The sequence below is a fragment of the Heterodontus francisci genome, chromosome 3 (assembly GCF_036365525.1).
Source record: "Heterodontus francisci isolate sHetFra1 chromosome 3, sHetFra1.hap1, whole genome shotgun sequence".
Lineage (NCBI taxonomy): Eukaryota > Metazoa > Chordata > Chondrichthyes > Heterodontiformes > Heterodontidae > Heterodontus > Heterodontus francisci.
The window spans coordinates 159529173-159553067 of record NC_090373.1 but is presented as its reverse complement, the minus strand read 5'-3'; the positions used below and the strand labels follow the sequence as shown (position 1 = coordinate 159553067).

At 46.7% G+C, this 23895-nt stretch overlaps 1 protein-coding gene across 3 annotated transcripts in view; it reads left to right on the top strand.

Annotated features, from left to right (window-relative positions):
• The window catches only part of scml4 (Scm polycomb group protein like 4), a 154781-nt gene that overhangs the window by 80171 nt on the left and 50715 nt on the right, over nt 1-23895 (top strand). For all 3 annotated transcript variants that reach the window (XR_010972738.1, XR_010972737.1, XM_068027159.1), the window contains exon 5: nt 20160-20348. Coding sequence is in view for 1 of the 3 variants with exons in the window: in XM_068027159.1 (XP_067883260.1) it covers nt 20160-20348 (189 nt within the window). In the remaining 2 variants the exon portion in view is untranslated. The remainder of the gene's footprint in view (nt 1-20159; nt 20349-23895) is intronic.

The window sequence follows — 23895 nt, the reverse complement described above, 5'->3', positions numbered from 1 at the left end:
CTGCTGGAGATCGACTGGCTACACAGTGTTTGAGGAGGACTTTTGAAACACATTGGGAGACTTTCTGGCACACTTTCTCCATACTTCACCAACACTTTATCAACACTTTTCCCAGAAATTCCACGAAGACTTCACCAAAAAAATAGTGAGTGCTGTGCTACTCTACCTTTTGGACATCTTACAGGAGTCACCAGGAGAAAGGGTGCGCTTTGTCATGGGGATCTTGCTAGGGGTCGCCCTTGGTCTGGAGGAGGAATGGGAGAAGGAGGTGACACCAGGCAGAGCAGCATCATTTGGAGGAGAGAGGGACAGGAGGATGGGGAGGGCTCCAGCAGGAGGCCTTATCTACCCAGGGCCTTTGGAGAGCACTACTCCTACATTCACATGACCCAAGATCAGTGCAAGAGGAGGCTATGCTTTATCACAGACTTGTCACAGAGATCTGTGGCCTCATGGAAAGAACCTTGCAGAACAGCCAGGATTACATTTCCTATGGCAGTAAAGGTCACAGTAGCACTCATTTTTATTTTGTTGGAACCATCCAGGCTGTCACAGGTGATATCAGTCACATATAAAAATCCTCTATACACTCTGCATCAGGCTGGTCTCTGAGGCTGTATGCACTCTGAGGAATGACTGTATAATTCCTTCCCTATTGTCAGAGAAGATCAGAGGCAGAGAGCACTGTTGCCAAATGCCATACAATCCAGGACTAAGGATCCATCAGGCAGTTCACCATCTAGATTTATCTTTTTAAAACCTTCCCCTTGAGGAGCACAATAAAAAAGATTACCAATTCCACTCCTACACAATTACCATAATCACTCTTTATCTAGGGCAATTAAGGATGGGCAATGAATGCAGGCCTCGCCAAAGATGCTCACATCCCAAGAATGTATAAAAACAACTTCCTTCCCGATTACTGCCAGCACTGCCCCTTCAAGGGAAGTGATCTCGTGGAGTCAAGTTTCCTCTCCTGGTCAGGTCCAGCTGGCGCCTTTTATCTGCAATCTTTTCCTGGAAGAGAAAGGATGGTGACCGTGAATGATTGTTTTGGCAGGTGTATCTGTGTGTCTGTTTGATGGCTGACAGGGTTGAAGAGCTGTGTGATGTGTCCGAGGTGTGAATAGTGCCTGTGAAGGAAGCAGTAGTGTGTGGTGTGTGACTGTCAGTGTATAGTTACATAGTGGATGCAGTGTGTTATGGTTGTGATACTGATGGTGGTGTGGTTATTGAGCAGTGGGATTTTACCTTGCCCACTCATGTTAAATTATTGAATCTTTTGCGGGACTGGAGCCATGCCCTGTGGCAGTTCTCCCGGCTGTGACCTCCTCTCAAATCTGCTGCATTAATAGCTTCTGTGGCCTCCTTCCTACTTGAGGATATCGCTCCTCCCCTATACTTCCTCCACCAGGACCTCCAGTGCTGCCCCTGAACACCTTTGATGCTTGGGACATCCTGAGAATTGCCTTGTTCTGCTCCTTCAGTTTCACTGTCAGCCAGCGCACACCAGACCTTCAGTGCAAGTGCGTGTATGGAGGCTAAATCACCATTTTATTGCCTCCAGGCACGTTTAAAACCTGGTAATCAGCAATTAGTCCAATATTGTGCGATAACTCCAGACTTTTAAACAAGCCTATTTATCAGTCGTACTGTGAACTGCTTTGCCTGTGGTGGGATGAGGGAGCAGTACCACAGGACATGCACGATGCCAATATCATCACCCTCTATAAGAACAAGGGTGACCGTGGTGACTGCAACAACTACTGTGGAATCTCCCTGCTCAGCATAGTGAGGAAAGTCTTCGCTTGAGTCGCTTTAGACAGGTTCCAGAAGCTGGCTGAGCATGTCTATCCTGAGGCACAGTGTGGCTTTCGAGCAGAGAGATCCACCATTGACATGCTGTTCTCCCTTCGCCAGCTACAGGAGAAATGCCGAGAACAACAGATGCCCCTCTACGTTGCTTTCATTGATCTCACCAAAGCCTTTGACCTCGTCAGCAGACATGGTCTCTTCAGACTACGAGGAAAGATCGGATGTCCACCAAAGCGACTAAGTATCATCACCTCATTCCATGACAATATGAAAGGCACAGTTCAGCATAGCAGTGCCTCATCAGACCCCTTTCCTATCCTGAGTGGCGTGAAACAGGGCTGTGTTCTCGCACCTACACTGTTTGTGATCTTCTTCTCCCTGCTGCTCTCACATGCGTTCAAATCTTCAGAAGAAGAAATTTTCCTCCACACAAGATCAGGGGGCAGGTTATTCAACCTTGCCCGTCTAAGAGCGAAGACCAAAGTACGGAAAGTCCTCATCAGGGAACTCCTCTTTGCTGACGATGCTGCATTAACATCTCACACTGAAGAGTGTCTGCAGAGTCTCATCGACAGGATTGCGGCTGCCTGCAACGAATTTGGCCTAACCATCAGCCTCAAGAAAACGAACATCATGGGACAGAACATCAGAAATGCTCCATCCATCAATATTGGCGACCACACTCTGGAAGTGATTCAAGAGTTCACCTACCTAGGCTCAACTATCACCAGTAACCTGTCTCTCGATGCAGAAATCAACAAGCGCATGGGAAAGGCTTCCGCTGCTATATCCAGACTGGCCAAGAGAGTGTGGGAAAATGGCGCACTGACACGGAACACAAAAGTCCGAGTGTATCAAGCCTGTGTCCTCAGTACCTTGCTCTACGGCAGCGAGGCCTGGACAACGTATGTCAGCCAAGAGCGATGTCTCAATTCATTCCATCTTCTCTGCCTTCGGAGAATCCTTGGCATCAGGTGGCAGGACCGTATCTCCAACGCAGAAGTCCTCAAGGCGGCCAGCATCCCCAGCATATACACCCTACTGAGCCAGCGGCGCTTGAGATGGCTTGGCCATGTGAGCCACGTGGAAGATGGCAGGATCCCCAAAGACACATTGTACAGTGAGCTCGCCACTGGTATCAGACCCATCGGCCATCCATCTCTCCACTTTAAAGATGTCTGCAAACGTGACATGAAGTCCTGTGACATTGATCACAAGTCGTGGGAATCAGTTGCCAGCGATCGCCAGAGCTGGCGGGCAGCCATAAAGGCGGGGCTAAAGTGTGGTGAGTCGAAGAGACTTAGTAGTTGGCAGGAAAAAAGACAGAACCGCAAGGGGAGAGCCAACTGTGCAACAGCCCCGACAAACAATTTTATCTGCAGCACCTGTGGAAGAGTCTGTCACTCTAGAATTGGCCTTTATAGCCACTCCAGGCGCTGCTTCACAAACCACTGACCACCTCCAGGCGCTTACCCATTGTCTCTCGAGACAAGGAGGCCAAAGAAAGAAGAAAACTCCAGACTTTGAAACAAGCCTATTTATTAGCACAGCACCCACTTAGTGCCTGTTTTCAACCTTTCCCCAAAATAACCCCTTAATATTTAAAGTTAGAAACTTCAGAAAATGACATGCATCCATTATCAAGTTGTAGGATTTGTTTTGTGGGGCTAAAATGATCACAAGCAATAAAAAGGTAAGAGCTTTTGATTTGTTTCTTAAAAGATAAAATTTAATATAGTTGGGACATTGATACTGATGAGAGGTACCGTGTGCTTGCAGTAATTTCATCAGTTCAGCCCACCCAGACGGTAAGAGATATGCAGACCAGGTATAGGTTCCTTCTGGGCATTCCTCTTGAGTGTAACTACAATAGAGGGAGGAGGAGGAGAAGGAGCACAGGATGGAGGATAAGAAAATGAGGCAGCATTTGAAGAAATATTTTCTTACAAGATGTCACAGAGCCCAAGGAATGTACAGATCACACAGCTCCTGTGAAGAGTGAGGACCACTGCTTTACACTAATGTGCTTTACCAAAGAGGCGATAGGAGAGCTGTGCCAGGTACTAAAGGAAGACCAGTGGCCAAAATCATCCATCCAGACTGTTCAGCCTGTGACTGCAGGTGGAATCTTCTCACCTTAGTCCCCACTGGAATGGCAAGACCATTTTCATTTGGGATCCCAACTCACTGATTTGTACACCCAGCCATTGCTCTTTCCCAGAGTAAACTAATTATCATTCTGCCTCCAGGCTCCCCGACCAGTTAGGGAGAGCAGTCGAGTTGGCGTATCCATTCTGTTAAAGGAATTATTTCTAATTAAAGGGATTCTGCCGCGGGTTACAAGGGCTCACCTGCACTTGGTTCTGAAGCTGCAGCAGCCACAGGAATGGGGTGGAGACCTAGGAAGGTGCTCCCGGGTCTCTCACTCTTACCTGGAGATCCTGCTGCAGGATCTGAGGGGCTGAAGTGAGGTGATCTTTCCCCAAGGACGGGAGGAAGAGGACAGCCTCTCCAACCAAGCAGGTGTGAATAGAAGTGGCTGAGGAAATGAGCCACAGGACAGTGGTCCCTCCAACCAGGAGACGGTGCACCAAGCAGATCCATGACCTCAGGATGGCATAGTGGGTGAGTGGCATCACACTTTCAGGTGCCAAGTCCCACACTCTGACCTTCTCAGCATTCTTCTGCACAGCTTCAGCACAACACACCTTGCAGTTCCACTCATTCCTTTCTCTCCAGGCATTTCACTTCTCAATCTGAACACCAAATACTCACACTCATCCTCAGCCTACTGCCCTCTCACATCCATGTCTCACAGGCACCCTGCACATATATTGTCCTTCCCGCCTCTCTACACAAGCCAATACAAACACTCAGACCTCTCTGCTTTCTCTCTTTGCAAAAGAAGAGAGCACACAACTTGGCAAGAGACAGATACCCGGGGGTGCAGGGGCGGGGCGGGGGGAGGGGTGGGAGAGGGTGGTGACCCTCTAGTGACAGGCGCCTTATCGTCCACTGGCAATGTCTTCCCATCAATTTCATTGGGAGGAAGGGCATTCAAGGTGGCTGCAGATGTCAGCAATGACTTGCCGCGAGAGCCTGAGCCTCCTGAGGCACAGGTGCTCAGATATACCGAGAGAGCTGATCCTCTGCCTGTAGACCCAGTGTTGGGTGTCTTGCCTCCTTCCAACTGGATCTTGGTGTCCATCCCCTCTGCCCTTTGGAGGGGCATGTGGCTGAGGAGAATGAAGCTGTTGCTGCTGCTGGTGCTGCTCCTGCTGCTGTTGGAAATGTTGGTTGTGATGTGGGCCCTGCTCTTGCCTCTCAAGCTGCTCCCTTGCCGCATTGAAGGCTGGCAGGAGGGAAGTGCAGTTGTAGGTGAGTGAAGTGTTAGACGGGGAGTGTCTTCCAAGAAGTTGGCAATCATTTGTCAAGCAGTGATAGCACTCTCTGAGAGAAGGAGTGCTGTGAACAGCAGCCTCTCACCTGGCCATGGCTGGAGCTCTTCAGTGTAACTGATCAAAGCCTTCCCAGCTTGTCAGTTTCACTGAAAAAGCTTTTCCAGTTTTGCACTCACCTTGGTGACCCTGGCGAGTTGCTGACAGGTTGGGAAACAGATGTCCTATCTTGGAAATCCAGAGTTCAAGGCTAAAACAGTATTAATTGCCTTTTTAACTACCTCAACCACTTCCTAATTACTTACCTGACAGATCCAAGCATGTCCCAAGCTTGCCTTCAGTCCTGTCCTGGAGAAAGCCAGAAGAGTTCGGGATGAGTTGGGATCCCGAGCCGACATCAATTTCTGGGACTTTCCCACCCTACATGCACTGCAACCCGTTTCCACTGGGCTGGGAAAATTCTGCTCTGTGAAAGTGACAACAGCAATCGACTTTTATGGCACAGGCTTTTTTCAAGCAGTAATGGGGGAAATCTGTGCAATATCACTAGGAGGCTTCATCTGGGCATGCCTTCATCAGGTCATTGTCATACTTTTCAGGAGAGATGGGGAATTCATGTAGTTTGGTATTACAGTGGAGCAGCATGATAGAAATACATAGTTTTATTGCTTTCCTGGCTTTCACAAAGTGCAGGGTACGACAAATGGCAACCATGCAACATTGTAAGTACCTTGCGTTAAGTCTCTTAACAAGAAGGGGTGCCACTCACCCAAAGGTTACCATTTGAGGGCTGTCTCCCAGGTGGTATAAGACAGCTGATGAAAGAATACTGACTAAGTGGTGGAAAAAGTTTTAAAGTTTTGATTGCAACTAAGTGCTGTTAGGGAGATGACGACACAAAGAACGGTACAGCACAGGAACAGGCCATTCGGCCCTCCAAGCCTGCGCAGATCTTGATGCCTGCCTAAACTAAAACCTTCTGCACTTCCGGGGACCGTATCCCTCTATTCCCGTCCTATTCATGTATTTGTCAAGATGCCTCTTAAACATCATTATCGTACCTGCTTCCACCATCTCCCCCGGCAGCAAGTTCCAGGCACTCACCACCCTCTGTGTAAAGAACTTGCCTCGCACATCCCCTCTAAACTTTGCCCCTCTCACCTTAAACCTATGTCCCCTAGTAACTGACTCTTCCACCCTGGGAAAACGCTTCTGACTAGCCACTCTGTCCATGCCGCTTATAACTTTGTAAACCTCTATCATGTCGCCCCTCCACCTCTGTCGTTCCAGTGAAAACAATCCGAGTTTATCCAACCTCTCCTCATAGCTAATGCCCTCCAGACCAGGCAACATCCTGGTAAACCTCTTCTGTACCCTCTCCAAAGCCTCCAGTGTGGCGACCAGAATTGCACGCAATGTTCTAAGTGTGGCCTGACTAAAGTTCTGTACAGCTCCAGCCTGACTTGCCAATTTTTATACTCTGTGCCCCGACCGATGAAGGTAAGCATGCCGCATGCCTTCTTGACTACCTTATCCACCTGTGTTGCCACTTTCAGTGACCTGTGGACCTGTACGCCCAGATCTCTCTGCCTGTCAATACTCCTAAGGGTTCTGCCATTTACTGTATACTTCCCACCTGCATTAGATCTTCCAAAATGCATTACCTCACATTTGACACGCACTGCAAGGTCTTGATTTAGTGACTCAGCAGCAGGTTACTTGTGCAGCCTTTAATTTTGGAGGTTGAACAGTGTTTTAACGCCCAAAGGGAAAAAGGAAGAGTGACCAGTGTGTTACCTTGCCTGCCCTCCTCAAGTCATTGAACCTTTCTTGGCACTGGTCTACAGTACTGTGGGTAAGTGAGGAGGCTCTCAGTGGCACTGCCACCTTCTTCTATATGGTATGTGAGATGTTTCTCTGCAAGTTCCACTTATAGGCATGGGGTAGTCCATCAGCCAGTCTCATTGAAATTGTGTGCTCTTTTCAGCCTTCCACCTCCCCTGCTTCATTCCTTGGGTGCAGCTGCCAAGTCCTCCACATGAAGAGATGCTTTAAAAGTGCCACGAGATCACACATGAGCCATTCATTGTATCTACCTGGCAGCCAATCCACTGTGCCAAATGCACACCCACTTACTTGCTGCTGCAGCAATCTTCAGCCAGTATTGGCTTTTTAAAAGCTGCAGCCACATTTTCAATCTCTGCTTGTAAATTCAGATGGGAGCTTTGTTACTGAACCACCAATGGATGTTTGAATAAGCTGACTCTGCAATTTATAGCGAGTTTCAAGCTGGACAGCGTCCTGGGTGCACATCCTGTCTTAGGGCCCAAGGCTGCTGTCGATATCCCCACAGAATCCTGGATTTGTAACAGAGCACCTTCCTATTCTTCCAGTGCACTATCCATGAGTCAGCCTGTTTGTGGGACTGATTCACTGCTTATCTTCTGGTGTTCTGTATGACCCTCCACAGGTATATGGCACATAAATAAAACCAGTAGTTAAAATAAAAATAATCAAGCAAAAATATTATTGAAATATTTTGGGCCTATATTCTTCAGAGTTCAGAAGAATGAGAGGTGATCTCATTGAAACATATAAGATTCTGAAAGGGTTTGAAAGGGTAGATGCGGGGCAGATGTTTTCCCTGGAGGCACAGCCTCAGGATAAGGGATTGGCCATTTAGGACTGAGATGAAGAGGAAATTTTTTTCGTTCGGAGAGTTGTGAATCTTTGGAATTCTCTACTCCAGAGGTTGTGGATGCTCAGTTGTTGAGCATGGGGACAGTGCAGGGAAGTGGAGTTGAAGTAGAAGATCAGCCATGATCGCATTGAATGGCGGAGCAGGCTTGAGGGGCCGTATGACCTACTCCTGCTGCTATTTCTTATGTTCTTATGAAAACAACAGTAAATCCAATGGATATAATTTTAGCAAATTTATAACATATTCATATCAAAAACTAGGCTATATTTTGCTCGCGGCCCCACCTCCACCCCCAACTTTTGAACTCACATTTTTCTCTAAAGCACTCATGGGTTTTCTCATTTTGTATAATTTCAGGTATTTTGGCAGCTTTGACCTAGTACTTTTCTAAACATACTCAATCTCCTTCAGTAACTTTTTATTAATGATGCAGACTTTTCTTCTTGTACTAGCTGCCAGTAAAAATAAAGGTGCAGGTGGCAGTTATTAGCCAGAGTACTTCATTAGGAATGAAATTGCATCCCATTATTTGATAAAGGGGCTGGATTTGATAAATATCACAAGTGACATCTTCCAGCTGGTTATTCCAGGGAAGCAAAAACCAGTCAATTATTGAAACATGACAGAACCGCAAGAGAATTGAATTGGCAACTGCTTCGCACAATGAAGTTATAAGTCATGCTACTTTGCTTTACAGAATAGGCTATGCAATGAACGTTTGAATATTGACTTCTAATTTGCAATGTCTAATTAATAATCAAGATCTACTGCAAAATAGCAACTGAAAGAATTTTCCTTGTAAGACCAAATAAAATGTAACATAATGTTTTATGTATGTTTGTAGATATATACCTTTTATAGAGAGATATTGAGAAAGAAATAATAGAAGTCTTAAGTTAAGGAGGTTGGATTTTTTACTCTGCTCTTTTGCACCCACTTTATTTTATTAGCTTTAAGTGTTTTAAGTGAGGTACGTAGATTACTGAAATAGCAGTTGGACAGTGAATAATTCTAGAATGTTCTCAAATAAACAGTGATATACTGAACATTACAATAATCTAATTCTCAGCAGATTAAGTGAGTGGATAACATTGTGGCAGATGGAGTTCAACGTGAGGATGTGTGATATTATCCACGTTGGATTCAAGGTAGACAAATTAGAATGTTTTTTTTATGGTGAGAGACCAGGAGTTATGGAGGGGAAAATTGATTTTGGTTCCATGTGCACACAGCTAGTGCACAGGTACAAAGTAATCAAAAAGGTTAATTAAATGTTGTTCTTTCCCTCAGGGGATTTGAAGTTCAAAAGTGAGGAAATTATGGGCTAAAGTTTTGCCACGGAGGTGAGAAACAGGAGCAAGGGTTGTTTTTGGCGGGAAACTGATTAAAGTCCTATTTTTACGTGAGGAAATCTTTAATTGGTATTGTTACGACCCGGTGAGAAAGAGACCTAGGTTTCCCTTTCAGCCTTCACCTGGTCTTACTGTGACAGGGTTTAATTTTAAACACACCATGCTTTTAGCTCCCCCTTGGTGAATCATTGTTCATTTTTTTACACATATAAGGCAAAGAAACCAGCACAACAGGTTTTCTCAGGTTTAAAGAAGAAAAGTGAAATTTATTAAACTTAAACTCTAATTCGGTTAGCACCTACGGTTACACGACGTGCCCACACTCGCATTCATACGCGATACACACATGCAGATAGGGACAGAAAAAGCAGAAGAAAAGTAAAGTGGAAAAGTTTGAGGCAATCTCTGAAGAGGGTTTTTTTGTTACTGTGCTTCGAGCTCGCTGTAGTCCTTGATTGTAGGTAGATCTTGCTTTTTGTTGGGGCCCAGTATTCTTCATAAACCTTGTTCACTGTAGGAGACTTTTCTCTCTTGGGGTTCATGTGTCTTCAATGGGTTTTGGAGTTCTGTGAGAAAGAGATGGGAACAGACAGACCGGAGAGGAGGTCTGCTTTAGTCCAGGAGCATTCTGCTTTCTGCAGGCTCTCCGTTCAAAAACTGTACACTTCAGAAAACCCCAGGTTGCCAAGCAGGTTAGTCATGTGACTAACTGGTCTGACCATGTCTTGGCTCTGTATATTGTGTGTATCAGGGAATGGTCCTTTGTCTATACACATTGTCTGTTAATATGCAAAATGTCTTTCCAGCCAGGGGCAACCCCTGGTAACAGGCCTTCTCTTCTTTCCAGCAACAATTTGAAATTTAATGTCCATGTGGCGAAATTAATATGCCTCATTCTTGGCAGGTGGGGGCCAGCATGACAGTATGAAGATGGGTTTCCTGTCCAATTAGAGCCAGTGAGGGCGGGAATGGAGAAGGTCAGATCAAGTGTGGGTCTCATTTAGACTCCACACGGCAGCCATCACTGAGGCTGCTGGCTGCCTTGAAGAAAACTGTGAGTTGTGCCAAAGCCTGCCACTGATCCAAGGGGAGGTACGATGAATCAGGAGAGCCTCAGGACTAGCAGGGCTGCCCCTCACTTCATTGATATGGACCTGAACATCATGTTGGAGGCCCTGAGGGAGAGGAGGGAACTCCTTTTCCCAGAGGGAGGCAGAAGGAAGCCACCATTTAAGACTAAGCAGGCCTTGTCCAGTTTGCTGCCACTGTGAGCGGCAGAAGTGAAACACGGAGATCCTGGATCCAATGCTGAAAATGTTCAATGACCGCATACGTTCTGGCAAGGTGAGTATAACACCCGACCTTCAGGACTGGGCTTGACCCGCCAGCAGCCACAACAGTTGAGGAGCCTCAGGGCACATGCTGCTTCTGAACATGGGAGGATTGTGTGCAGAATGGCTCACAACCAGAGAACTGCTGACAACCTGTTATCACTGAAACATGCAACTCCTATTGGATAGGGGCAGATGGCATTGGACATAGAAGACAGCAGTGCCTTATCTTGCTCTCTTTTGTCCTTGCAGGAGAAATGCGCGCAAAATGTGAGAGAGAGGGCCCAGACAGGATGAGGGGTGCCTTCCTCTGTTGAATAACCTTCATGGAGGAGGAGACATTGGAGATAGCCAGGATAGTGGAAGAGGAGGCAGTCGGGCCTGGCGAGCCGGGAGCTCATGGTGGGTGCATAGCACTCCACACCACCCGATAGCATGCCACACTCTGAGTAACATTGCAGAGCTTCAGCACTGCAGAGGTTTCCACACTCTTTTAGGCTTGCTCTCATCATCTCTTCTTGTGTCTCCCACAGGTGCAGACATCCAACCCAGGGCACCTTCTCCCTCTACCTCCGCAGGACCTGAGCTACACAAGAAAGAAGAAGAAGAAGCACTATCACACTTTACAAGTGCACTGTCCACCAGTTCAGATACTCTCAGCTCAGTGGGTCCTCGCATGCATGTAAATATGGTGGCACAGGGCAATGATCATGGCACTAGTGGGCAAGAGGAGGTGCCAGAGGCAGAGGGAGCTGTTGTCAGTTCCCCTTGGAGGAGGGAGGACAGACACAACCCTGCTCCACTAGGCACAGGTGTAGGCCTTAGGAGTCACAAGGCTCTACCTTGAACAGCAGCAGGAGATCTGCACCCGCATATTGGAGTTCCCTGAGGCAGTGCAGGGTCTTGGGCAGAGGATGAAGGAGTCCGTCCAGCTCATGCACATGAGCTCCTCCATAGAGAGACTGGCCAACCTCTTATAGAGCCATATGGGACATCACTCTGAGTGGATGCAGGAACTGCGCACTGACGTCCAAGGGATCCATGCGATGCAGGGTAACATGGACCAGTCAATGGCGCTGATGTCGCTGAGATCCTTGGATGGGATGCCAGTTGCACCCCAGATGGTGTCCTCCGCCAGGCATCTGGTTACCCTCATCATCCTCGGACTCCTTGGCCCCTCCAACTGAGGGACCATATATGCAGCACAGCCAAGTGACGGAGGCTGCCCTTGCAATGATGCAGAAGCCTCTGGAGATGCCCCCACAGATACCTCCATGATGAGGACGTCCACCACATGCATTGCAGTCGCAAGCTGAGGCAAGTGAGCAGGCTGCCTCCACCACCTCCATGGCCAAAAGGGCAGCAGCGTGTAGGGGTGGCTGAGCGCGGAGGCCACTATGTGGGTCACCCTGGTGTCTTCCTACTGGCTCTGTGAACTGGTTTCCTTTCTGTACACTTTATAAATAACAACATGATAAGGCACAAGTCTGGGACTTTTTTAGGAAATAGGAAAAGTGGCTTGAGGTGGTGAAAGGGATAACGGGATCCCCCACGGTGAGGGCAAAGCATCTGGGCAGATGTGCTTCCTCCATTGGCGGTAAGTGATTAGATGTTCCAGGCTGCGTCTTCCATGGCTGTGTTAGCACAGACTTCCTTTCATGCCACTCAACTTGGGTCAGAAGGGCTCAGTTGAAACTTTCCTGAATCCGGAGATCCCTGACATTCATGGTATCCTCATGAGTCCTTCAGGCCTTGTGCTGTGCCCGACCACCTTTTTGTACCATCTTCCTGTGGCTCCACTTCCTCCACCTCTCTCACCTCCAGCTCCTCCCCTGATGAGCTATCTCTTTCCAGGTACTCACCATCCTCAAGGTGCACAACTCTCTGAAGGCCTATGTTATGGAGAATGCAGCAAACCACCACAATGACTAATAACCTTGCAGGGGGGTAGTGGAGGGCACCAGAATCACATCTTCAGAAGCCCGATGGCCTGCTCATTGGTTGTCCTAGTGAGCAGGTGGCTCTGGTTGTATCGCCTCTGTACCTCTGTCTGGGGTTCCCGTAGAGGGGTGTGTAGCTATCTCTTCAAGGGATATCCCTGGTCCCCTAGATTCTGTCCATGCACTCTGGGATTTGAAGTAAAGTTCTAAGGCAGCCTGGACTAGAGAAGGATGAAGGAGTCATGGCAGCTGCCGGGAAAGCAAATGCACACATGGAGGAAGCTCTTGCTGTGGTCGCAGACCAGTTGGACATTGAGGGAGTGGAAGCCCTTCCTGTTGATGGATCTCACTGGCCAGTCACTGGGTGCCTTGATGACCACATCTGTGCAATTCATGAAGCCCTGCACCTGGGGAATCCTGCAGTGGAGGCAAATTCCACTGCCCTCTGTCCCTTCGAGGCCATGTCTGTCATGAAGTGAATGTACTGTCCAGATCTGGGGAATAGGGAATTAGTGACCTGCGAGATGCAGTGATGTGCAGCCGTTTGAGAGATGCCACCAAGGTCTGCAGCAGATCCTTGGAAGGAGGCAAAGAAGTTCAAAGCTACAGTGACTTTGACAGCTATTGGCAGGGCATGGCGAGCAGTGCTGTGAGGTGCGAGGTCTTTGGCGACAAGGTCACAGATGTCTGTGACCATCTGCCTGGAGAGTCTCAGTCTCCTGTGGCACTGGGTCTCGTCATCTCCAGGTAGCTCCATCTTTGATGGTAGATTCTGTGCTGAGGGTATGGCCTCCATGTCCTTCCTGCCCCTCTTTCCTCTCCCATGTCCTCCTTCTGCTTGGGGCGCTGCCTTTCCTGCAGAGGGTGTCGCCCCTCATTGCCACTGGGCCCAAAATCTGAATTGTGTCCCCATTGCCAGCTGCAGCCTTTCTTCTGGGCAGGTGGCTGCCCTACTGTCCTTGGCAGCCTTTCCTGCTCCTGCCCCTGCGATGCCAGGGGGCGCTGACCCCATTCAGTGCCTGGGCGCTGGGTGCCCATACTCTTTACCACCTGTGCAGCGCCAAGAGCACCCCCTTACTTACAGCCAAGTCCTCCTTTGCCCTGCTGACCCTTTTATGGATCAGGGTGATGCCCTGGGGCAGTAATGACTGGCTGCTCACTCTGTACCCACCTCCCCTCAGCTGATCTATTTCAGAAGGTGCGTGTTCCCTTTGTGCCCCTTTAAAATTTTCAACTCTAGATCTTGACAAGCGCTCAACAAGCTTTCAAACAGCTTCAATTGGCCTCACTTGGAAGGAGAACAGGATTCCTGTCCATCCCTTCCCCCACCTTGGCGAACATTGCTGGGTTGGGCTCGGCACCTTGAAATTGACACGCTGCTCGGCACTGGTATTTTCAGGGGAGAATTTAGCCCTATGCTTCAGTTGTACATGGCCTCGCCAGACCTGGAGTACTGCGTTTACCTTAGGAAGGATATATTGACCTTGGAAGGGGGTACAGAGCAGATTAACCAAAATGTTATCGGGAATTAAAAGGTTAAATTATGAGGACGGTTACATAAGGTTGGTTGTCTGAGAAAGAAGAATGTGCAGCGCTACAGGGTGAAGGTGGGGGAATGACACTAGGCAAACTGCTCTTTTGGAGAGCTGGCGCAGACATGATGGGTCGAATGGCCTCCTTCTGTGCTGTAATGATTCTGTGATTCTGCATTTCCTTGAATTTAAAAAGTTAAGGATTGATATAATTGAAATAATAGAGGAATATGATAGGGTAGATGCAGAGAAACTTCCTCTGGTAGGCAATGCAGATGAGGGGGCATATGGAGTTAGGTTACAGATCAGCCATGATCTTGTTGAATGGCGGAATAGGCTCGACGGACTAAATGGCCTACTCCTGTTCCTATGTCCTATGTTCTTATATATGTTCGTCTAATCTTAAAACTAGACCTAGGTTTTTTATGAATGAAATCAGGAGGCACCTTTTCACACAAAGGGTAGTGGAAATCTGGAAATCTCTGTCCCCCAAAAGGCTGTGAACACTAGGACAATTGAAATTTTCAAGACTGAGATTGATAGATTTTTGTTAGGCAAGGGTATCAAGAAATATGGAGCCAAGGTGCGTAATGGAGTTGAGGTGCAGATCAGCTGTGAAATCATAGAATAGTGGAACAGCATCAAGGGACTGATTGATTTACTTCTGTCTATTTAGCAGGCAATTTGGGAACTAATATTTTCAGAAACAAAATCCGATGGCCTAGGCAGAACAATCGTGCTAGTGCAAAATGGAAGTAAATCTATGAACCACGCTGTGATCTTTGGCCTGGCAATCAGAAATACCCAGCAATGCAGTACAGTCAACGGACTGCTCCCAATGGGTGGAAGGGAGGTGGTGGCGTACTGGCATTGTCACTAGGTTAGTAACCCAAACCCCAGGCTTATGCTCTGGGGCCATAAACTTAAATCCCACTAATAGCAAAAGCAAAAGTTAATGGTGACCATGAAACCATTGTCAATTGTTGTAAAAACCCATCTGACTCACTTGTGTCCTTCAGGGAAGGAAATCTGCCATCCTTACCTGGTCTGGCCTACATGTGACACCAGACCCACAGCAATATGGTTGACTCTTAACTGCCTTCAGAAATGGCTTAACAAGCCACTCAGTTCCAGGGATGAACAACAAATGCTGGCCTAGCCAGCAATGCCCACATTCCAAAAACAAACATTAAAAAAAAAACTAGTAAACATCAGAATGCTTAGATAAAAAAAACTATGAATCTGACATTAGAAACAAATCATTGCAATACATAATCGGTATTTCAGGATCAAAACAGAAAGGCTAGTTTAATGCCATTAGGTAACTAACCACAAAAAAAAGAAATCACATACAGGACTACATTTTGTACTGTTTTTATCTGCAATTTAAGAAAACAAACACATCAGCTCAGTGATGCATTGCAGCTAAAAAAAACAGCACTATGAGTGTCCAATGTTATTTTATTTCAATTACTAGGTATAGTTGCTGGAAAAGATGGTTAACTTATAACGATTGTGGCGGAATTTTTCTAAGTCCCTAATTGTCCTGCTGCCAGGGCTGAAAGCATGTCCCGAGCCCTGGCAGATGGATGGTGGGACCCTGGGCGGGATGTTACCGGCAGTAGCCAATTAAGAGGCTGCTGCCGGGATCGCAGTCCAATTGAGGACTGCCGACCACCTCTGACGGCAACTCAGCAGTCTTGAGAGCACCACTGATAGAGGTGACCACTGCTGAGGCTGCAGGAAGGAGAGGGCCCTCCATGTTGAGCTGCCCTTAAAGGCCAGGAAAGTTTTATTACTTAAATAAAAGCAAAATACTGCAGATGCTGGAAATCTGAAATACAAACAAGAAATGCTGGAAATACTCAGCAGGTCTGGCCGCATCTGCGGAGAGAGAAGCAGAGTTAATGTTTCAGGCCAGTGACCCTTCATCATGGAAGTTTTTTTACTTAATGTGCCGAGGCAGGGCTGGGGCTAGGCAGGCAGGCCCCAGCGATCGGAGGGGTGCACCCTTCAGTGGCGACGTCAGAGCCATGGGGGCGACTATTGCTGCCAGGGAGAGCCCCTCCGTGGGCCATGGAGTGGCCATTAAGGAAGGCCCCCCCCCCACCCCCCTCCCGGAACCAGCTGGGAAGCCGGCATAGTTTATCTGGCGGTCTCCCCATGTTGTGGGGGCCCACCCCGCGCCAGTAAAATGCTGGCGGGGACGGGAAGTGGCCGTTAATTGGCCAGTTAATTGGTTTATTTGACCACCCAGCTCAAGTTGCTGCTGCTCTTCCTGCCATTCAGAATATCCCTTGCCGGCGGGAAGACATCGGGTTCCCCTCCCACCTCTTGCTGCCGCCATTTTAAGTGGACTCCTGTCTTCTATCCCATCTGCAAAGGGCTGGTAAAATCCAGCCCTGTGATTCTGCAAGCTTCTTATTGTTCCAGTGTTCTCCCTTTTGCTCCCGAAGCAGCAACTTTTGCTGGAATCCAGGTCTGGGGACATTGGCAAACCTCAATGCTTTGTCAAAGTGTCCATTCCTCATGCAAGAGCCAACATAATTCAACCATGGGGGAGCAGAAGACATTGAAGTTAAGCCCATTCCTGCCCTTCCCTAACGTCCATACATGTGTACTTGATGCAATCAAAATTGCTAAGCATGACTTATTATTTCCCTCCTTAGCCTGAAGGGCACAGAAGCCATTGTAGTACTCTGGCTGATGCCTCAGCTGAGATTCAGCAACTCTAGTCAAGGGGAACTCTATATTCCTCTCATTTTGATCGGAATTGATTGAACAAAATAAATATTATACTGGAGAATATTACAGTGAAAGGGAAACTAACCCTGTGTGAGTAAACCTGGATATGTTTTATAGAACTGGTTAAGGCGTGGAACTTGGAGAGAATAGGCAGATTGTGGTATCCTGGGCAATGGAATAGATATTGGAATGCTTGCAAAAATTAATGATTAGATGAAAATAATATAGTTCAGTCAAATGTGTGCGTCTGTTATTTCGATATTGTAATTACCAACATGATTAATGAATTCTAAACTGGAAAAGAGTAATAGTTGTGACATGTAGATAGAAAGGATCTGTAAGAATTTGTGATCAATAATGCTTCAAGCCTTGCCACGGGTCCCTACCCTGCAGAGTTGGGTAGATGTTGTCATAGAGACATAGAGTTTTACAGCAGAGAAACAGACTCTTCGGCCCAATGCGCCTACACCGACCATCAAGCACCCGTCCTAATTAATCCCATTTCCCAGCACTTGGCCTGTAGCCCAGTATGCTATGGCGTTTCAAGTGCTCATCTAAATACTTCTTGAATATCGTGAGTGTTCCTGCCTCTACCACCCCTTCAGGCAGTGTGTTCCAGATTCCAACCACCCTCTGGGTGAAAAATTTTTTCCTCAAATCCCCTCTAAACCTCCTGCCCATTACCTTAAATCTATGCCCCCTGGTTATTGACCCCTCCGCTAAGGGAAAAAGTTTCTTCTGATCTCTCTTATCAATGCCCCTCATAATTTTATATACCTCAATCAGGTCCCCACTCAGTCTTCTCTGCTCTAAGGAAAACAACCCTAGCCTATCCAGTCTGTCTTCATAGCTGAAATACTCCAGCCCAGGCAACATCCTGGCGAATCTCCTCTGCACCCTCTCCACTGCAATCACATCCTTCTTATAGTGTGGCGACCAGAACTGTACACAGTACTCCAGCTGTGGCCTAACTAGTATAATATAAAAACAAGAAATGCTGGAACCACTCAGCAGGTCTGGCAGCATCTGTGGAAAGAGAAGCAGAGTTAACGTTTCGGGTCAGTGACCCTTCTTCAGAACTAACTAGTGTTTTATACAGCTCCATCATAACCTCCCTGCTCTTATATTCTATGCCTCAGCCAATAAAGGCAAGTATCTCACATGCCTTCCTAACCACCTTATCTACCTGTACTGCTGCCTTCAGTGATCTATGGACAAGCACCCCAAGGTCCCTCTGACTCTCTGTACTCCCTAGTGTCCTACCATCCATTGTATATTCCATTGCCTTGTTAGACCTCCCAAAGTGCATCACCTCACACTTCTCAGGATTAAACTCCATTTGCCACTGCTTCACCCACTTTACCAGCCCATCTATATCGTCCTGTATTCTAAGGCTTTCCTCCTCACTATTTACGACACCACCAATTTACGTGTCATCTGTGAACGTACTGATCATACCTCCTATATTCACGTCTAAATCATTAATGTACACTACAAACAGCAAGGGTTCCAGCACCGATCCCTGTGGTACACCACTGGTCACAGGTGTCCAATCGCAAAAACAACCCTCGACCATCACCCTCTGCCTCCTGCCACTAAGCCAATTTTGAATCCAATTTGCCAAATTACCCTGGATCCCATGGGCTTTTACTTTCTTAACCAATCTCCCATGCGGAACTTTATCAAAAGCCTTTTAGAAGTCTTTCAGAAGTTAAAATGTTTCAGCTTTTATTTCTATGGCATGCAAATTCTGTTCTTTCAACTGCTGTTCTGAAGTCAGGCTTATTTTTTTACAAAGGTCAACATTATAAATGCTATTCTGTGAAGTGTTCAATTGTCCACAAGGAATCAGGCCAGTATAAATATTAACTTGCAGCACACTGTGTTTACCCTGCAGTGTACACTCCCAAATGGTTAAGAAATTGTGAAGTCAGTTACATATACTTTTTAATAACAGGACTGCAATATATTTGTCAGAAACAGCAGCTTGAGTGTGGCTGAGAGACATAAATTGGTTTGAAGAAGGGAAGACTGATGAAAAAAGCAACATAGTGGAAGGCCAAAGGCGAAGGAGTGAACTAAGGGTACATGCTACAGCAACCAACACAGCTAAGAGAAAGTTTTTTCCCATTCACAGGATGTGGGTGTTACTGGCAAGGCCAGCATTTGTTGCCCATTCCCTCACAACTGTGTAGCTTGCTGGGCCATTTCAGAGAACAGTTAAGAGTCAACCACATTGCTGTGGGTCTGGGGTCACATGTAGACCAGACCAGGTAAGGATGGCAGAATTCCTTCCCTAAAGGGCATTAGTGAAGCAGATGGGTTTTTACGACAATTCAGTAGTTTCATGGTCACCATTACTGAGACTAGCTTTTTATTCCTGATTTGTTTAATTAATTGAATTTAAAATTCCCTCAGCGGCCATGGTGGAGTTTAAACCCATTTCACTGGATTATTAGTCCAGGCTTCTGGATCACTAACCCAGTAGCATGACCATAGAATCATAGAAAAGTTTATGACACAGAAAGAGGCCACTTGGCCCATCATGTCTGCGCCAGCCAAAAAACGAGCCACCCAGCCTAATCCCACCTTCCAGCATTTGGTTCGTAGTCCTGCAGATTACAACACTTTAACTGCATATCCAGATACCTTTTAAATGAGTTGAGGGTTTCTGCTTCGACTACCCTTTTGGGCAGTGACCACTTTGCTAACCTACCTCATTATGGAAATAACAATGAAGAAGTGAACTTCAAATAAAATGGTGCAATCTCATTGTACACTGCGAAAGAACGAAACACCATTACTGTCTATAGCAACAGTAAAAACCTCAATCAATCTGTAACACTGAAATCCTCAATGCACATTGTATCTGATTCATTTGTTGAGTGCATGAAATATTAGGTAAACGAAGCAAGTGTAAGACCCTGTGTGAGAGCCCATAGCCGTCACACATATCGCTTAATGACATCCATACTGCATTTTCAGTTCAGTTCAAGGGCTATGTCTTTATTCCCAACCCAAAGATCCACACTTTATGACCAGTGGGTATCATTAGGAAGCGGATTGATCTCCCAAATCTCACTCTCGCATTTTGATTATTCCTTTATATTTTTTTTTTACTGAATTTTCTCAATTCTGTACGTGAGATTGGGTTTGTCGACTTTGGCCAGTGTGTGAAAAGTATGTTCATTAAAAAAAAACTCAGTCAGCATGATCATATAAATGGATGCACCCTGTTCTTTTTGGGACTGGTGGTGTAATGGGTTACCCACTGGTCTTTCATCTCTGTGATCTGATTTGGAATCCAGTCCAGACTGATGGTTTGAAAACCTCTGTTGGTTCCAGCTATGTTTGATGGAGAACAGCACACACTGAGTCTGCCAGCAGTCAACAGTATTGTCTTCATCCTGCGCTTCCTGGAGAACCTCTGCCACAGCCTGCACTGTGATAACCTGTTCAGCAGCCAGCCATTCACCATATACAATGCAACTTCTCAGACACCTGTGGAATATGAAAATGAGAGGATGCACGCAGGTACGTCACAATAACTGTGCCTTTCATGGGCACTGACTAATTATTATTCCTCATTTTGTTTGTTAGGTACTGTTGTTTTTCCCTGCATGGTTTAAAAAAAGAAACAGTTAAACAAAATCCCTGCCAAATTAATCTGCTGATGAAGGACAAATGGAGGAATGTTTTGGAGTGTACTGTACTCTGTGATCTGTGATCATCCTCATTCGTAATCCACTGCTCTGTCCATTGAGTTCTTCAGTTTTCAGGGTGCTCAGTTTCTGACACACAGCTTAAACTGCTGTTGTGATTTGAGTATCTTTGGAGTTTTTAGCACACAGATAATGAGAATGATGTTGAGTGGATTAAGTTATTAAATTAAATAAAAGTGTTTAAACACAGTGTCTGTCCCCAGTGGGACTGGGTCGCACAGACCAGAACAAAACTAGTTTGATCCATATCTTGTGGTGTGTCTGCTGAGGAGCCAGAATTGGATGCAATACTCCTAGTCTAGCAAAGAGTGGCTTTCTCACTGTCCAGAGGTGATGGAATGTGGGACAGTGGTGGGTTTCCTGCTGCAAAGTGTCTTTGTGTTTTTTATGTGCTAGATGAGAGCAGAGCAGTGCTCGGCTCCACTAACCACTCATTTGAACAGTCTGCTAATTGCCTGGCCTCAGTCATGAAAAATAGCTACTTGGCTTTTGGACCAGAGGTCTCTAGTGGAACTCTACACCAGCAAGATATAGTGCCTTCAGGAGACAAAGGGGAAATTTGCAGGGTGGGGGGTGGGGGGAGGCGGGGAAGGTGGGGGGGAAGAGATTAAAAATAAGCCCATAAATGAAACATGTAAAATGCTGTTGTGCTCCAATTAAGGAATTTTTGCACATTATTGCAGCCTCCTGTAGCTGTATGTATTCCAGCTGAAGGTATGTATACATGATGACCCCAGCAACACTACAATTAGCTGAAGGAGTCATCCAGGGAATGTAACCTCGCAGGGCTAGATAATGTGAATTGTAATGCTAGACTGAAGCCCTGGAAAGCAGATTGGGATCTTGAGGATAAATCTCTTTGGTGCAGATTTGAATCAAGATTGATGGATGGAGATTTTTTCTGTCTGCTGACTATTAGAGAGATTTAGGAAGTTTAAGGCACAGAAGGAGGCCACTTGGCCCATTGTGTCTGTGCCGGCTGAAAAACGATCCACCAAATTCGAATCTCACCTTCCAGCATTTGGTCCGTAGCCCTGCAGATTACGGCACTTGAGGTGCATATCCAGACTCCTTTTGAATGAGTTGAGGGTTTCTGCCTCAACTACCCATCAGACAGTGAGTTCCAGACGCCCATCACCCTCCGGGTGATGTTTTTCCTCATCTCGCCTCTAATTTTTCTACCAATCACTTTAAAGCTATGCCATCTCGTCTCTAACCTCTCTGCTAAGGTGAAAATACCCTTCACCTCCACCCTATCCAGGCCCCTCGAAACTTTGTACATTTCAATCAGATCCCCCCTCAGCCTTCTCTGTTCCAAGGCGAAGCCTATCTAATCTTTCCTCAGAGCTGCATTTTTCCAGTCCTGGCAACATCCTCGTAAATCTCCTCTATACCCACTCTAGTGCAATTACATCCTTTCTGTAATGAGGTGACCAGAACTGCACACAGTACTCAAGTACTTAGTCGGAGAGAAATGTTACGGAGCTTTATCTTCTCAAAGGTGCTCCCTGTGGCGATTCACCTCCCTCAAGAGATTTAAAAAATGGGGTAGTGTTTATATTGTACTTGAAGTTAGACATCAGTGACCTGCGAAAGGAACAATTTGGTAGTCCAAGTGCCTTTTCCATGGGTTGTTAAGCTATTTTTCGTAACCTGCGCTCAGTACCGAAATTGGCTCCTGGTCAGGTAACGCCGCAATTCTCATCTTAGTTTTCAAATTCCTCCATGGCCTCACCCCTCCCTATCTCTGCAACCTCCTTCAACCCTACAACCCTCCAAGATGTCTGCAGTTCTCTAAAGCTCGTTGCTTGTGTATTCCCAATTCTCTTTTCTCCACCATTGGTGGCCATGCCTTCAGCTATCGAGGCCCGAAGCTCTAGAATTCCCTTCCTAAACCTTTCTGCCTCTCTACCTCTCTCTCCTCCTTAAAACCTACCTCTTTGACTAAGCTTCTGCTCATCTGCCCTAATATCTCCTTATGTGGCTCGATGTCAAATTTTGTTTGATAATCACTGGAATGTTTTACTACATTAAAGGCACTATACAAATACAGGTGCTTTTTGTTGCTGTAGAGTGACAGGTCATGGGCCTGTCCCTATGATTCCCACACTGTCAATTCCTAAACACCGGTCATGTCCTTAGGGAAGGCAAAGGATGGAAACCAGGAATTACCCCAGGCCATTAAGATCAGTGGCTGAATCACACAGGGATCCATATGGCACATTAACAGAGGCCTGAGAACATGCATTAGTCTGCTTCCAGTCAGAGAATAATGTGCTGCAGAGACACTTAGAGGGATGGGGTGGGAGGAGCAGGGAAAGAGAATGAGAGAAAAAACAATCATCGCCACTCCTGCTGCTATCAGGCCCAGGTAAGCTTCCCTTGCTTTGCCCTTAGTCCTTGAGGCTTTCACCACAATGCTTAATATCTTAGTTGATATCATCTTCCAGTTTACTAACGACATAGGCAGGAAGAGTGATGAGGTGCTGCAGGGGGAGTTTAGGGAGTTAGGTAGAAAGTTAAAAGACAGGACCTCTAGGGTTGTAATCTCGGGATTAATCCCTGTGCCACGTGCCAGTGAGGCTAGAAATAGGAAGATAGTGCAGCTAAACACGTGGCTGAACAGCTGGTGTAGAAGGGAGAGTTTCAGATATCTGGACCATTGGGATCTCTTCAGGGACAGATGGGACCTGTACAAAAAGGACGGGTTGCATCTAAACTGGAGGGGCACAAATATCCTGGCTGCGAGGTTTGCTAGCGTCACTCGGGAGGGTTTAAACGAGTGTGGCAGGGGGGTGGGAACCAGAGCAGTAGGACAGCAAGTGAAATAAATGAGGGGAACTAGTAAATAAGGCCAGTAAAAGGAAGAGCAGGCAGGGAGATGTTGTGGAGCACAGCGGGACTGGTGGTCTGAAGTGCATTTGTTTCAATGCAAGAAGTACAACAGGTAAGGCAGATGAACTTAGAGCTTGGATTAGTACTTGGAACTATGATGTTGTTGCTATTACAGAGACTTGGTTGAGGGAAGGACAGGATTGGCAGCTAAATGTTCCAGGATTTAGAAGCTTCATGCGGGATAGAGGGGGATGTAAAAGGGGTGGGGGTGTTGCATTACTGGTTAAGGAGAATATCACAGCTGTACTGCGGGAGGACACCTTGGAGGGGTCATGCAGCGAGGCAATATGGGTGGAGCTCAGGAATAGGAAGGGTGCAGTCACGATGTTGGGGTTTACTACAGGCCTCCCAACAGCCAGCGGGAGGTAGAGGAGCACATATGTAGACAGATTTTGGAAAGATGTAAAGGTAACAGGGTTGTAGTGGTGGGTGATTTTAACTTCCCCGATATTGACTGGGACTCA